This window comes from Dendropsophus ebraccatus, chromosome 4, assembly GCF_027789765.1.
Source record: "Dendropsophus ebraccatus isolate aDenEbr1 chromosome 4, aDenEbr1.pat, whole genome shotgun sequence".
Taxonomy (NCBI): domain Eukaryota; kingdom Metazoa; phylum Chordata; class Amphibia; order Anura; family Hylidae; genus Dendropsophus; species Dendropsophus ebraccatus.
Window position 1 is genome coordinate 142,153,921 of NC_091457.1, and position 15,048 is coordinate 142,168,968.

General features: G+C 44.7%; 1 protein-coding gene across 5 annotated transcripts in view; it reads right to left on the minus strand.

The window, feature by feature from the left end:
• Positions 1-725: 725 nt before the first annotated feature.
• TRIOBP (TRIO and F-actin binding protein) overlaps positions 726-15,048 on the minus strand; it is a 48,009-nt gene continuing 33,686 nt past the window's right edge. For 4 of the 5 annotated variants that reach the window (XM_069967251.1, XM_069967255.1, XM_069967256.1 and 1 more), the window contains exons 10-14: positions 12,379-12,538; positions 9,110-9,223; positions 8,476-8,562; positions 5,693-5,856; positions 726-5,528 (exon numbers count right to left, since the gene is read on the minus strand). In XM_069967251.1, coding sequence (XP_069823352.1) covers positions 5,695-5,856; positions 8,476-8,562; positions 9,110-9,223; positions 12,379-12,538 — 523 coding nt within the window. In that variant the 3' untranslated portion in view covers positions 726-5,528; positions 5,693-5,694. Of the gene's footprint in view, positions 5,529-5,683; positions 5,857-8,475; positions 8,563-9,109; positions 9,224-12,378; positions 12,539-15,048 lie in introns of all 5 variants that reach the window. The other variant, XM_069967252.1, reaches the window with a different exon arrangement.

The window sequence follows — 15,048 nt, forward strand, 5'->3', positions numbered from 1 at the left end:
CAGCCAATCACTGGCCGCGATGCTTCCCTGTCTCAGCCAGTGATTGGTTGAGCGGCCTGTTAATTCAGAGATTGGGCCAGAAGTGCGAGCTGCAGTAGTGGTGACCAGGGAATCCCACAGACAAGGCTAGAGGACACTGGGGGAACATGGGCAGGTAAGTACATCTTTTTTATTTTACACCTTTCAAACAAGGGCTGCAAAGACATCGCTAACTATATATACAGTCCTTGCTGCTGGATAACCGAGCCATAAAGATTTTTAGATAGCAGATTGGCATTCACTTAACCAGGATATCGGGATGTGTAACATGGAATACGAAATTAGAAATTGTGAGGAATTGTTTACAGAAATACCATATACTGGAAACTTTTCACTCTACAAGGAATAAGCTTTATACCATATAAAATATAGTATAAAAGTGCATATGTTTGTATTATATACATTTTTTAGCAGAGACCTAATATTTTGCTAAACTAAATGCTGAAAATCCCTAATAAATACATTTTCCTTTTACGGACTGCAGATTTTTGCTGCGAGCCTCTGTCCTTGCCATCCAGGAAAGGATTACACAGTTAAGAAGGTCATCCACTATGTAAGATCTTTACCAATCAGGTGACTATGCAATATGTGCCGTACTTCACTGTGGCATTGTGGGTAATATAGTTCACAAACACCTGTAAGAAACCCATTAAAAAAAAACAAAAAAAAAAACACAAAATACCAGCTCCAAATAGATAAAACCTTTATTAAAACAAGAGTGACAAGTGTTAAACATTTGGGGATGTCGGCTGCAGTATAGAGCTAGGTGACCTTTATGGCTATCAATCCTGGGATATCACAAGCCATAACACCAAACCCTGTTATAAGGCACAAACAGCAATGCAATCCAAGACAAAAACAATTAAGACATCTTATTCCTAATCCAGTGCAATCTTGGAAGGTGAAGCCAAGGACCAAGATGGAGGAAGACTCAGTTACAGTTTCCTTGCTGAGACCACATAGAAAATTTCCAGGTATATGGAACATTATAGTTATGTTAGATGACCAATACAAAAAAAAAAAAAAAGACAAAAATCACAATATACAGACATGGCTAAAAACATTGGTTACGTAGGTTCAGTGCAGTACGACTCTCAATGCTGACTGCTCCTCTTTAGTTCTGTTTGCACACCCCCTTCAGCTGTGGTATTACAAGGTCACATCTAGACTGAAGGCAAGACGATACATGCAGCCATTTTATTCTAGCACCATTTTAGGCAAGCAAGAAAGGCTGCAGAAAAGTCTTAGCAAAAAGGCAAAACCAGACGTAAAAGAATATAAATAGTTCAGTAATCTGCCGTCCTCTGGTGACCCGTTTTAGGATTTTGCTCCTAGTCTGTCCTGTAAATACACTCTCTCATATGACTGTGTGTAATATCTAAAGCAAACATGTAAGCACATAACAACCTCGCTTGCAAGAAAGAAGCTAAAAGGTAAAAAAACCCACACAATCCAATTGCTGTGCGCTTAGCCATAGGCAATGAATACTTTGGACTTGCTGCCGTTAACCTGCGTTTTTTTTATTTGCCCTAATTGCTAAACGACAAAAACAACCAAGTATTAAAAACAAGCAGGTTAACAGCGGTATTTCGTAGGCATTCATTGCATATTGACAACCGCTCCAGGATTGTGTGTTCTTACCCTAACCATCAATCTCTAGATGGAAAAATGAATGGTGGAGATCTGACATCATGGACTCCTACCAACACTGAGATGGTGAAGCAGTATTGATTCCGTGCTGAATCCCCTTTGCTGTTTCTCCCTCCACAGCACTGAATACAGTAGTAAAATGGCTGGATTTTGGATGTTTATTAAGACATAAAACGTCAGTTTTTGGGTCGTTTTACATGTAAAAAAAAAAAAAAAATGTCCTTAAAGTGTGCAACGGCCTTAGACTGTGTTCTTAGTCTACACTAAGAATTAAAGTAATATTGATACCCCACCCTTACGCCATGTCCAGTTCTCTGCACCATCCACAAGCTTAGATGCAGCACAATCCATATATACCATTCACATTTATAAAGCTTGTCTGTGCCTTCTTCCTGATCTAAAATGGCTTTAGCTCATCGGTGGACAATGTCACCTAGTCGGGGCTTAGCGTCCATGCTTCAGTTCAGTGCTGTTAGCCATGCCCCCATGTAGGCCCCGCCTTAGGGGCAATGTCTAACGGTATCACTATTATACAGTAAGTCTGCCCTATTATGCCTAGTACATGGACTGAGGGGGTAGATCATGACACAGGTCTCTTTATTTAGTTCTTTTTTTTTTTTTAAGGGTTTGTCTGAGGAGATGAAAAGGTCCTACCTGTTCCGTTCCCCGTCAAGGAGAGGGAGGTGCGGATGCATGTCATGATCATCACATGCGGGTGAAACCTGCCTCTCCAGGCAGCAATTGGGCATAACACGTGGGTATGGTTTCACCATCAGACATTGCTTGTGACATGCACCCTCCCCTCTCTCATCTCACACGGTATACTTCAGAGATTGCCAGGGAGAAGAGGTGGAGTACCAGAGGCAGAACAGGTAAGGTTGGGTTTACACTACGTTTTTGCAATCCATTTTTATCATCCGTTTTTTGCAAAAAACTGATGAAAAAAAGAGGATGCAATTGTGTGCATCCGTTTTGATCTGTGTTTCCATTGACTTCCATTATCCATTGAATTACGTTAAGAAAAATGATGTTGACTACATTTTTGTGTCTGTGTTGTTTTTTTGTTGTTTTTTATAATGGAAGTCAATTGAAAAACAGATCAAAACGAATGCACACAATTGCATCCGTTTTTTTCAAAAAACAGATGAAAAAAAAACATAGTGTGAAGCCAGCCTAAGACCATTTCAGCCCCTGGACAATCCCCTTTATCCTTATGTCATGTTTTACCCTGTTTGGCCCTGCACTAGGCATAGCACAGTGACCCAGATTTATCAATCTATTGTCTCTGATTTGCCCACAGCCACCAATCACAGCTTAGCTTTCATTTAACCAGAGCTCATTAGGATATGAAAGCTGGACTGTGATTGGCTGCTATGGGCAAGTCAGACTGCTTTTGTCCTCAGACTGATACATGTGGGCCAGCGCACCAGTTCTCTAGGAGTGTTCCTTTAAGCATCACAGGACAAAGCAGACAACTCAGGAGGGCTACCTGAAACATGAGGAAAGGCCCTTTCATATACATATAAGTTCTTATCAGTCAGCCACCGCACAGGCCCAACGTCTACAGCTCTTTTGTTCCGACATATGTCTGTTATCGCTGGGCTCTTGTGTGGCTGCATTCTCACTTTTCCTAAAAAAGAGCAGTAAGTGTTGTCAGAGGGACAGAGAAGTTGCAGGTTTGGGGCCTAGTAACCTACTTTTTCCTGTTTCCTATGCTCTTTTATATAACATCATGATCAAACTCCCTCCTGCCTTTTTATTTGATCCATCTAAAAACCTGTCATATAGGGAAAAAATATTTTAAAAAAATAGGTCCAGAAATGTGTGTGAATACGAGGATCACATGATTTACAGTCTCACATTGTCTTGTGATGCAGTTACGACTACAGCTAAGAATACTTGCATAGATATCATGTTTTATAGTCAAGACAATTTCTTTGGAGCTGTATATACTGTCTGCCCTGTGCAAAGACCTTCTACCATGAAAACCATATATTGCCATATCACATTGTGTACAGTATGGCAGCCTCTCACTATATGACACTTGTATTAGCCTAAAACTAGTCCATATCCTAACACAGTGCAGCTGTTTTCTAAGGTAGACCAGAAAATGAAAGTTGCACTATATAGATCTACTCTATGCAGTGTGACCCTATGTGTTCAATGAGATTCAATCCAATCGTATTCATTTACTAGGAACAATAAGGCACATGGTGGATAGGCAGACTGCAGCCAATAGGGTCCGATATAAAAATATACATAGAATTTTGAAGCTTGCTTTAAATTGTCACAAAAAAATAATAATTTTTTTTTTTGAAAGGTTTAGTTAGTCAGGGTCTGGGTGTTAGGACCCCAACCAGCTCTGCATCACATGACCAAGACAGACTCCTAATGTAAGCTTATGGTAGAGTCTTGGCTGCACGCAGGGAGAGAAGTGTCTATACAACTTGTCAAAAAGATCTTTTTAATGTAACAGTTACACCTCAATACTTGGGTGAAAACTGGGCAATGAAGGAGACAGTATATGACAAACAAATGCCGTAACCCCAATGGTCTGAGGACTAGGTCACCCCCCATGTGCTAGTGTCAGTGAGTACAGGGTTTAACTCATGTGTAGGGGCTCGCTCACACTACGGAATCGGTGCAGAGATTCTGCGCAGAATCCTGTCTGCAATTTCTTTCAATGGGAGGTCTCGCGCACCTCCACTCTTCGTGCATTTGACATGACATTGACATGTCAATTCTTTGAGCGGAAAGGCGTGGAGGCCTCCCTTTGAAAGAGATAGCAGGCGTGATTTCCATAGTGTGAACGTTAAATAGAGATGCCAGCTAAATCTGACAAAGCTGGCAGGAGCGGACAACCATGTAATGTATATGAAGGTGGCAGAACTCTTACCCACCAACACGTTGGAGGAGACCAAGATTGGGCACATGTTCTTAGGTCAACGCTGGCAGCGTATTCCCCTCTTAATATAGAGAACGCATGCCCACTTGGTCCAAAGGTATGTCTGTTTTATGACCAGCTTTAATCTTCCCAACTATTATCTACGTATACATGCCATGGGCCCAACACCATAGTGATACTATGACACTAATCTGCACTGGTGAGGAAAAAAAAAGGGCAAAGACCTTTTTGAGAAGTCTATTATTTAATGCCATCTGCATATGTGCTTGTCTATAGTCGTGAGAGTCTTCCATATTAATGCAATCGTGTCAAACCTTCACATTAAAGGTCCAAGTATCTATGTATCTAGCACTGAACTTCACCTTGCAAAACCATACAGTGTTCACACATCTGAACTAGAAGTCCACACACATCCTGGGCACACCACTCCATTCAGCCACAGTGCACATCTGTACAAAGCTTTTCCCTAAATATATATAAAAATTATTATACACATCTATTTAGTCCCTGTGATGTAAAACCACTTCCCGCTTGGTATGAGCCTGCTGGCTTATGGGCAGTGTTCACATTTAGTGCACTTACAGCATCACAGCTCCCTATCACCGCCCCCCTCCCTCCATGCTCGCACATCCACATAGGTGAACCTTAAATACAGTCATGTCCCCATACGTAACAGTAAAAAGGAAGGATATGTTAGAATGCTCCAGACCTGTGGACACCAAACATTAAACTATATGACCTTGTGCCACCGTCCGGGAAACTTAGAAGGATCCCCATTTATAATAACATAACAATAATAATAACCAGTTGTATAAAATCCTGTGATTCACATATAAAACAGAGCAGTTGTGTGGCGCATGGTGGAGAGTTGGCGATGTCACGTTGTCGGCGTTTGTGTGATACCCATCTCCGTGATGAGAGGCAGAACATGAACCTGCGTAGACCGTGATACAGACAAAGAGGTCAGAGATGTAGATGCAACATATCAAGGTAATATATGTTGTGTGTGAAATATATATATCATATAAGTCAGAGGTATACACAGGGATATACTATAAATTTATACAACCTGTCAATACACACACGCACATTTCTCACCATTACTCGCCGACGCTATTGCGCATTGCCGCCTCTTCTCGTAGAGCCGCCATGGCAAGTCGTAAGTGTTCTTTTAACTGGTCGATCTCGCGCTCCGACCGAGATTTGATGTTATTGAGCTCTACATAAATATCTTTGTATTTCTCTGATGCATACCGTTTATCCTAGAAGAGGTGGAAAATGGAACATATTAGAATTTCTCTTTTCCTCGTCATTAACCCCTTCATGACCAAAGGTCATTGATACACGGATGTCCAGGTCACAATGAAGTAGCGTTCTCCTCCTTGCCTTCTAAGTACCATAACACTTATCTTTCCACTTATGGGGCTGGATGTGGGCTAATTTTTTTTGTGACATAATCTATAGTTTTTATTGATACCATATTGGTGTAAATGGGAATTTTTGATTGATCAAACCTGGTTCCTTTTTTCCTTTTTCTGTTTAGGCTGTTCACTGTGCAGGGACAATATTGTTATATTTTAATCGATCAGACAACTTTGCACACTATGATACCATATATGGTTTTTTTTCTTACATATTTTTATTTGTAAAATGGCAGGTTTTTTTTTTTATTTAATTGGGGGAGGGACTTTGTAATATAAAAAAATTTTATTTACTTTTTTATACTTTTAAGTCCTCCTAGGAGACTTATATAAATAATCATTAGATTGCTAACACAGAACAATACTATGCTATCATTCCTCTGTCTGCCAGGGAAACTGATCAGGGGGTTCTGATCAGTAAGTGACAGGTACCGCTCCTCTCAATGACACCCTTAAAGGGAACCAATCACACTAAAATTGGGCATAAAAGTAATTACCATACAAGTAGTCACGGTGGGCGGGACGGCTGTTCGAGTAGTCACGGTGGGCGGGGTCTTCGTCAAGTAGTCACTGGGTTCTGGGCCGGCTCCTGCGTTATAATCACGCGGCGCCTGGTGACGTCACTCGGGGGGGGGCAGCATTGCACGTCGGCCAAGCCGACGTCTTTACTAAGCTGCGCATGCGCAGTGCAGCCTGAGAAGACACTGCTGTACCTGCGCTTGCGTGACTACTTGTATGATAGTTTGCATAGAGCGCGGGACACGATTAAACTAACTTTGTGGGCTGAATATTCATGGGACAAGGGGGGGACAGGGGGATGGTTAGAAAGCGTGCTGGCTGATGTACCAGCACGTTTCCTTACCTTTATGTCCAATTTTAGTGTGATTGGTTCCTTTTAAAGGGGTTATCCAGCACTTGCACATTTTTACATCTTGCTTCCATATACGAAAACAAACATTATATGCTTACCTCTCTGCGCTCCTCCAGTGTCCTGTTGCGGCGTCGCCGATGCCGGTGTCCTTTGCGGACTGTTGCCGCTGTTGCTTCCAAGACGAGCTTGTCTCAGGAGTAAGAGCCATTCAGCCAATCAGTGACTGAGACACTCAAGGACAGCGCAGAGAGGTAAGCATATAATGTTTGTTGGCAGCAAGATGTAAAAAAATGTGCGAGTGCCTGATAACCTCTTTAAATTAAACCAATCGTGTTGTCTAAGGATTAATAAAAGACAGCAGTGTGATCGCTGCTTCTTGTCATTATGTCCGACTCCTGTCACAATAATGTGTGCAGTGCTGTTTGCACTGAAGCACCACCGCATACAGGAAAAACCCGCCACACCAGGAACCTTTATAGATGTTGCAACTGCAGGGGGCATTGGCAGCTGTAATATATATAGATGTATTGCTAATGTAAAAGGGTTACTCGTGGGCAGGGTCCTTTTCCCCCATGTAACAGTCTGCCATTTGCCTTCATGTAATGTGTTTTGATCTTGTAATGTTCCTGTTTGTTAACCTTATCGCTTGTATAGCGCTCTGGAATTAAGGGCACTTTATAAATAATAAAAATAAATAATAAGGGGTTAAAAAAAAAAAAAAAAAAAAAATTGGCAACACATTTATTGCAAATTTCAATTGAGGCCAGGTTCACACAAAGTATGACAGCGGCTGTTCTGTGACACAGCCGTGTCACTGAACAGACGCTGTCAGTGAAGTTCACGCCGTAGCGGCCGAATGAACTTAACTTCTTTTGATTTGGAATGCGGGCGCATTTGGATGTGACCTCATTCCAAATCACCATAGTAGCATGTCTGCACTGTCAGTTTTGTGCGGCTGCTATTCAATGAATAGTGGCCGCACAAAACTGACATGTCAGTTTTCTATGTGGCCGCATGAAAACCCGGCCGGTGGGATTCCATAGGACACAATATTATTTTATTTTCATTATATTATTTATTGAAAATTTATGTTGTATGAACCTAAAACATCTAATTGGTCATATAATAGTAATTGGAGTTTTTTATTTTATCTTCCCATAATGTGAATCTGCTGGCAAAAATCCACATATCAGAGAGACATATATATAAAAAAATTTAATCGGTCAGGGTCTGGGTGTTCAGACCACGACTGATCAGTAGAACAAGCTGCTGAGCGCTTTTTAGTCAAGTTGCCTTGTCTTGTGGTGCATTAAAAAGTAGCCCTCTTCTGTGCTGAAACCTATCCACGCTCAGAATGTGTGTGTCTGAAAGTACACGGCTGGCTAGCAATGATGTTTATGGCTGCACAAAAGATGTGATCTGCCAATATCCGTCGTTCATCAGCTGATCGCTGGCTCTTTTTTTTACACAAGCCAATGAGCGTTCCTGCCTGCGGATAATGGGCCCATATAAAAGGGCCTTTACTCCTATGGCTGCTCCTTGTGGGCATCTTTTGTTCAATCATATGTGTACAATATGAAAATCCTTGCCTTCTGCATGTTCTGGAGATCCTCCCGCAGACAGGAGACTTCTTTTCTTAAATACTGCAACTCATTCTCCTTCACCCGCAGCAAAACCTGGAAAGGAAATGTAGAAATGACAACAGGTGCCAATGCACAATTTTCATACGACCTATGTCGGGAAATTCTATGAAATACAAAGGCAAAACTACCAGATGTTATAGGCCGACTGAGCAGTCTAATTCTCAGACTCTTACAGAAAGATATTTTTGAAAGGCGTATATAGAAAGACAAGTACATCAACACCTCTCAGTAAACAGAACGCAGATTCTAGTACATGAACAATTCTATCTAAATGTGTGACGGTAAAGTGTTAATGGATGTTATTTTTAATGTTGTAGGCTACGGAGATACAGTTTGAATAGATGGACGACTTTAGCATAATGACATCTGCAATAACAGAAGGTAAAACCTATCATGAGGATGGGCCATCAATAAAAGGGAAGGTCCAAAATAGTAAAAAAATAATAATAAATTAGGAGACTATACAGTAAAAGATATAGGACAAACCCATGCAGTACTATAGGGGAAGCGGCACACGCCATAAGGTGTAACATGTAAAACAGAACATGTATCTTGCCATCTGTTCTCATGTATTGTTTACCTCCAGCTCGGCAGTGTTCTTCTCCCCTGCCTGTAACCGACCATCACTTGGCCCATTGCTGGCCATAAAGGAGCGCAATTTTGCAATTTCTTCTGAAAGTCTGTTGTTTAATTCCTGGAAACAGAACCAAAGAAATGTGATTGTAAGGAGTATTCCAGCCCCATAAAAAGGGACATAAAATAAAACTAAGCCAGCATTCATCTGCTCTGTTACCTTGTAGCTGCTGTTCTAACGCCTCCTGGTCCCCACCTACGATTCCTGTGACGCGTTAGGAATCGCCCATTATGCCAAACATAGGCCACAGCGATGACCAAGCTTTAAAGGGGTTATCCAGCGCTCAAAAAAAACATGGCCACTTTCTTCCAGAGACAGCACCACTCTTGTCACCAGTCTGGGTGTAAGTTCTTTGTAGCGCTGGATAACCAAGTGATTGGCTGAAAGGGCAGTTCCTATAGAGTTGTCATGTCATCAGAAACAGGAAGAAGCCAAGAGCGCTGAGGAAGGCAGCAGCTGGAACAGCAGCAGTGGGGGATCAGGGCAGGGGAGTAGGAGTTATTTATTTTATTCTGGCAAAATAAATTTGTTCCCAGACAATCCCTTTTGCCCCCTACCTAGAGGCTCCATGATGTAGGCTATGTTCACACGCTGTAGGAGACCGGCCGGGTCACGGAACGGCCGGTCTCATTAAAGATCGTCCCAACCGATACTGCATCCGTGCGCGCAGCCGCTCACTCCACAGTGTGCACAGACAGGGTTTTCTGCAGCCGCTATTCAATGAATAGCGGACGCAGAAAACTGACGTCAGTTGTTTGCGGTGCTGCTAGAGATCCTGGCCGGAGTATATACTATGGGGGACATTTATTAAGTCCGACATTTTCTGCGCCGGACTTAAAAATGTCCCCGCAGCTCCGGCACTACGAAGATTTATGTAGACTACCTCTGCATAAAACCCGTGCGTGCCGGTGCGCACGGCAGGAAACCGACGCCAGCTGAGAGCTGGAGTAGGAAACAATGTGTATAGGGTCAGTTGAAATGAAAGTCCATGTGTATAGGGTCAGTTGAAATGAAAGTCCATGTCTCCTGGCCTGATTGCCTTGGTAATTTGCGAGAGATTTCCCCTGGACTCCGGGGTATCATATGCAAGAAAAAGAAAAAAAGTCCTCTCCATCTCATGTAGCTGTGCCTGGCGCTTCTTACACACTCCTTACAGGATGTTTAATAAGTAAATTACTCTACATGTCTGTGATCTGGATTATATGCAAACAGCAGGATCCATTGCAGAAAAACCATGACTAAGGACCCAGTGGGGTTCAAAACGCGTCTGTGTTTAATGTATACCCAATAAAGCATTGAAAACTACATGAGCTGGAGAGGACTTTTTTCTTCTTCTTGCACGAGAGCTGGAGTAGGTTTCCTGCATATTTTTTGGCAAAACTAAAGATGAAGATAAAGATGAACTCTGAGTCCGCGTCGTCCGCGTCCCCCGTTCCGCCCCTCCACGCCCCCTCCCTGCCCCCCGACTTAAAGTGTCGATTTGCGAATATTTTAATTCGCGAAACAGCCATTTGCGAATAAAATATTCTAAATCGGCACTTTCCGCCGCAAAAATAAAATACACCGCTTGATACATGTCCCCCTATGTGTATACGCTCAGGCCGGGATTCCATAGATGGCAAGGTAACGTATATTTTCATATTAATCACGGCCATTGTTGCAATACATTGCAATTACAATACTTTTACGAAAATATTTGTAGTGTGAACATAGCCGTATACTGTAACATAAGTAAAAACAGACGGATAACAGCTGCACTTTTGCTGTAATAGTCATTGAACTACCTAGTACTGACTTAAAGCGTAACTGTCATTTCAGGGTCATTTTTTTTTTTAAACATTAAATATCAACAGTTCAAGTGATTTTAAGAAACTCTGTAATAGGTTTTATAAACCAAAACAGTTTTCTTCTGTACTGAAAAAGCAATCTCCCAGCCTCCCCCCTCACTTCAGATGAAGCAGGATTTCTGTCTCCATTATGTGGCTATGGAGAGGGGAGGGGCTGTTAGGAGTGACTGAGCACGGAGCAGTCTTGCAAAGCACAACACCCTGCAATCTTCTCTCAGTAAGTTCATAGATAAGCACTGACCTTTCTGACCCCAGAATCCTGCATCTTAAGGGCCTATTACACGGGTCGTCAGAGGAGCAAACTAGAGCTCTCATCGCTCGTTTGCTCCTCGTTCCCCACTTGCTGCTGCCGCTATTCTGCGCGGCTGCAGCGAGCGGGTGAGTGCGGGAGGGGGCGGCGGGGGGGGGGCTGCCCGGGTGATCGCTAGATCGTCCGGGCAGCCCATAGGATATAGCAGCGTCTGCTGCCGACGCTCCTATTCAACGGAGTGACGGCAGCAGATCGCTGCTATATCAGTCGCTTGTTTTTCAACATGTTGAAAAACAAGCGACTGCAACGATCAGCCGACATGAACGATGTCGGCTGATCGTTGCACTCTATTCCACGGGACGATTATCGTCCGTAGCGGCCGATATCGGCCGAATACGGACGATAATCGTTCCGTGGAATAGGGCCTTTAGGTACCCAGAGAGTCTCCAAACAGCTGACCTTCATGTCACCTCTTCCTGCTCCCTCATCTCCCTCAGCCCCTCCCCCCTCCATAAGGATAGAATGGAGAGCGCAGAGCCCGTCTTCACTGGCTTCTCTGTAATGAAGACGTGTTTGCCTGATAATGCACAGATAAGAAGTCAGGGGGGGAGGCTGGGAGATTGCTTCTTGAGTACAGAAGGAGGCTTTTTTGGCTGATGAAACCTATTACAGAGTTTCTTAAAATCGCTTATACTACTGATTTCTGCAATAAAAAAAACCATGACAGTTACGCTTTAAGCATCTAAGGGTTCACACATACCAGAATCTGCAGCAGAAATTTCTGTGTCTGAGAATTCCGTACACTCCATATGAATAGCGTTTCAGAGCCAAGACCTTGGATTTTTTTGTAAGTTTAATTCAAATGAATAGGACGGTCAAATAAATGTCTGCAACAAAATCTGCCATGTGCAAATCCACCCCAAGAAGTATAAAAACAAGATGGAGCTTCCTCTGTTTCACATCCATCAGCTGATGGTGCCTATACAAGAACCCAAGAGATGTCTACTATGTAAAGGGATTTTCTACCACCTCTTAATAGAATAGGTCACTGGACATTGATTCGGGAAAATATGACTCAATTGTCTGTGGATTTTGTGTGTAATGACTATGACGCTTGCCTGATTCTGTCTCAGTAGTTCCTGTCCCTCCTGCTGGTATCTCTGCAGTTCTCTCTCCCGGTCTGATGCAGTCTGGTTCAATGCTCCGATCTCTAAGCACTTCTGTGAGTAACGTTCTGACAAAGTCTGCAGCTCCCGTCTTAGTGCGTCCATTTCAGATCTGCTCCAACAAATAAAACAATGTGAGCAACCCACATTTGACGCCTTAAAGGGGTTGTCCAGCGAAAATCTTTTTCTTTCAAATCAACTGGTTTCAAAAAGTTATATAGATTTGTAATTTACTTCTATTTAAAAATATCTTGTACTTCAGTATTTATCAGCTGCTGTATGTCTTGCAGGAAATATTGTTTTCTTTTCAGTCTGACACAGTGCTCTTTGCTGCCACCTCTGTCTGAGGCAGGAACTGTCCAGAGCAGGAGAGGTTTTCTATGGCGATTTGCTACTGCTCTGGACAGTTCCTGTCTCGGACAGAGGTGGAAGCAGAGAGCACTGTGTCGGACTGAAAAGAAAACATCATTTTCTGCAGGACATACAGCAGCTGGTAAGTACTGGAAGACAGGAGATTTTTAAATAGAAGTAAATTACAAATCTATATAACTTTCTGAAACCAGTTGATTTTAAAGAAGATTTTCCCACTGGATAACCCCTTTAAAGGGACAGTGTCACGTTTTTGATAATTTTTTAATGAAAAGTAATAAGTATAAATAAGTCTGTAGGATGTTTTTTTTTTTTTTAATGTAGTGTTTCAGTATTTTTTTCTAAAATGTATTGCTGCACAGGGGGCTGCCATGTTTATAGTGTCTGTGTGTGACGTCATTTCACGACACACACACAGACACTATACGGCACCTCCACATCATTGAAGTGAACCGACGGAGTCCGTCTGGTTCACTTCACTGGAGGCTCCGTCACTGTGTACTGCGCATGTGCATAGACATGCGCAGTACACAGCTACAGTACATGGGGCGGGTGGCGGCGCCATTTTCTTGAGGTCCCAGCCCGAGAACCGGGGAGGAGAGAGAGACCGCACAGTGAGTGGACAGGAGAACTGTGTGCAGCTCTCTCTCCCCCCCGCCCCCACGCCGGAGGGGGAGAAATTTAATAAACTTTTGCTTTGGGTGCCGGGACATTGCTATCACCCAGCAATGTCCCGGCACCAGTCACCGCAGCTCTCTCCTTCTTTCCCCCAGCAGCAGCTCAGCAGCGTTCTGTGGGGGAACGGGCTTGGAGATGCTGCGGGGGGAAGATGGAGAGAGTAAGGCTGATGGCAGGGGGAGCAGGGCACAGCAGCGTCTGCTGCATGCTGTCCCCCCCTGCGGTTGCCGGACCCGAGAGCGATGGGGGCAGAGAGGAGGTGAGGGGATGATGGGGCATCGGGGGGTCTAATCGGGGCAGAAAAATCCTATTCAGACCTGAGAGGGATCCGGCCAGCTGTCAGTGAACCGGGCCGGCGAGGACTGGTGGTGCGCGGGGCTCCCCCGCTCCGGGCTGCGACAGGATTGAAATGCGGCCTGGGAGATGGGGCAGCCCCGGCGTCCAGGGCCACCAGGTGGAAACAGCGGCGGCGGGCGGTGGACGCCGGGGCTGCCCCATCTCCCAGGCCGCATTTCAATCCTGTCACAGCCCGGAGCGGGGGAGCCCCGCGCACCACCAGTCCTCGCCGGCCCGGTTCACTGACAGCTGGCCGGATCCCTCTCAGGTCTGAATAGGATTTTTCTGCCCCGATTAGACCCCCCGATGCCCCATCATCCCCTCACCTCCTCTATCACCCCCATCATCCCCTCCTCTGTCACCCCCTCATCCCCTCACCTCCTCTATCATCCCCTCACCTCCTCTATCATCCCCTCACCTCCTCTATCATCCCCTCACCTCCTCTATCACCCCCATCATCCCCTCACCTCCTCTATCACCCCCATCATCCCCTCACCTCCTCTATCACCCCCATCATCCCCTCACCTCCTCTATCACCCCCATCATCCCCTCACCTCCTCTATCACCCCCATCATCCCCTCACCTCCTCTATCACCCCCATCATCCCCTCACCTCCTCTATCATCCCCTCACCTCCTCTATCACCCCCATCATCCCCTCACCTCCTCTATCACCCCCATCATCCCCTCACCTCCTCTATCACCCCCATCATCCCCTCACCTCCTCTATCACCCCCATCATCCCCTCACCTCCTCTATCACCCCCATCAACCCCTCACCTCCTCTATCACCCCCATCATCCCCTCACCTCCTCTATCACCCCCATCATCCCCTCACCTCCTCTATCACCCCCATCATCCCCTCACCTCCTCTATCACCCCCATCATCCCCTCACCTCCTCTATCATCCCCTCACCTCCTCTATCACCCCCATCATCCCCTCACCTCCTCTATCACCCCCATCATCCCCTCACCTCCTCTATCACCCCCATCATCCCCTCACCTCCTCTATCACCCCCATCATCCCCTCACCTCCTCTATCATCCCCTCACCTCCTCTATCACCCCCATCATCCCCTCACCTCCTCTATCATCCCCTCACCTCCTCTATCACCCCCATCATCCCCTCACCTCCTCTATCACCCCCATCATCCCCTCACCTCCTCTATCACCCCCATCATCCCCTCACCTCCTCTATCATCCCCTCACCTCCTCTATCACCCCCATCATCCCCTCACCTCCT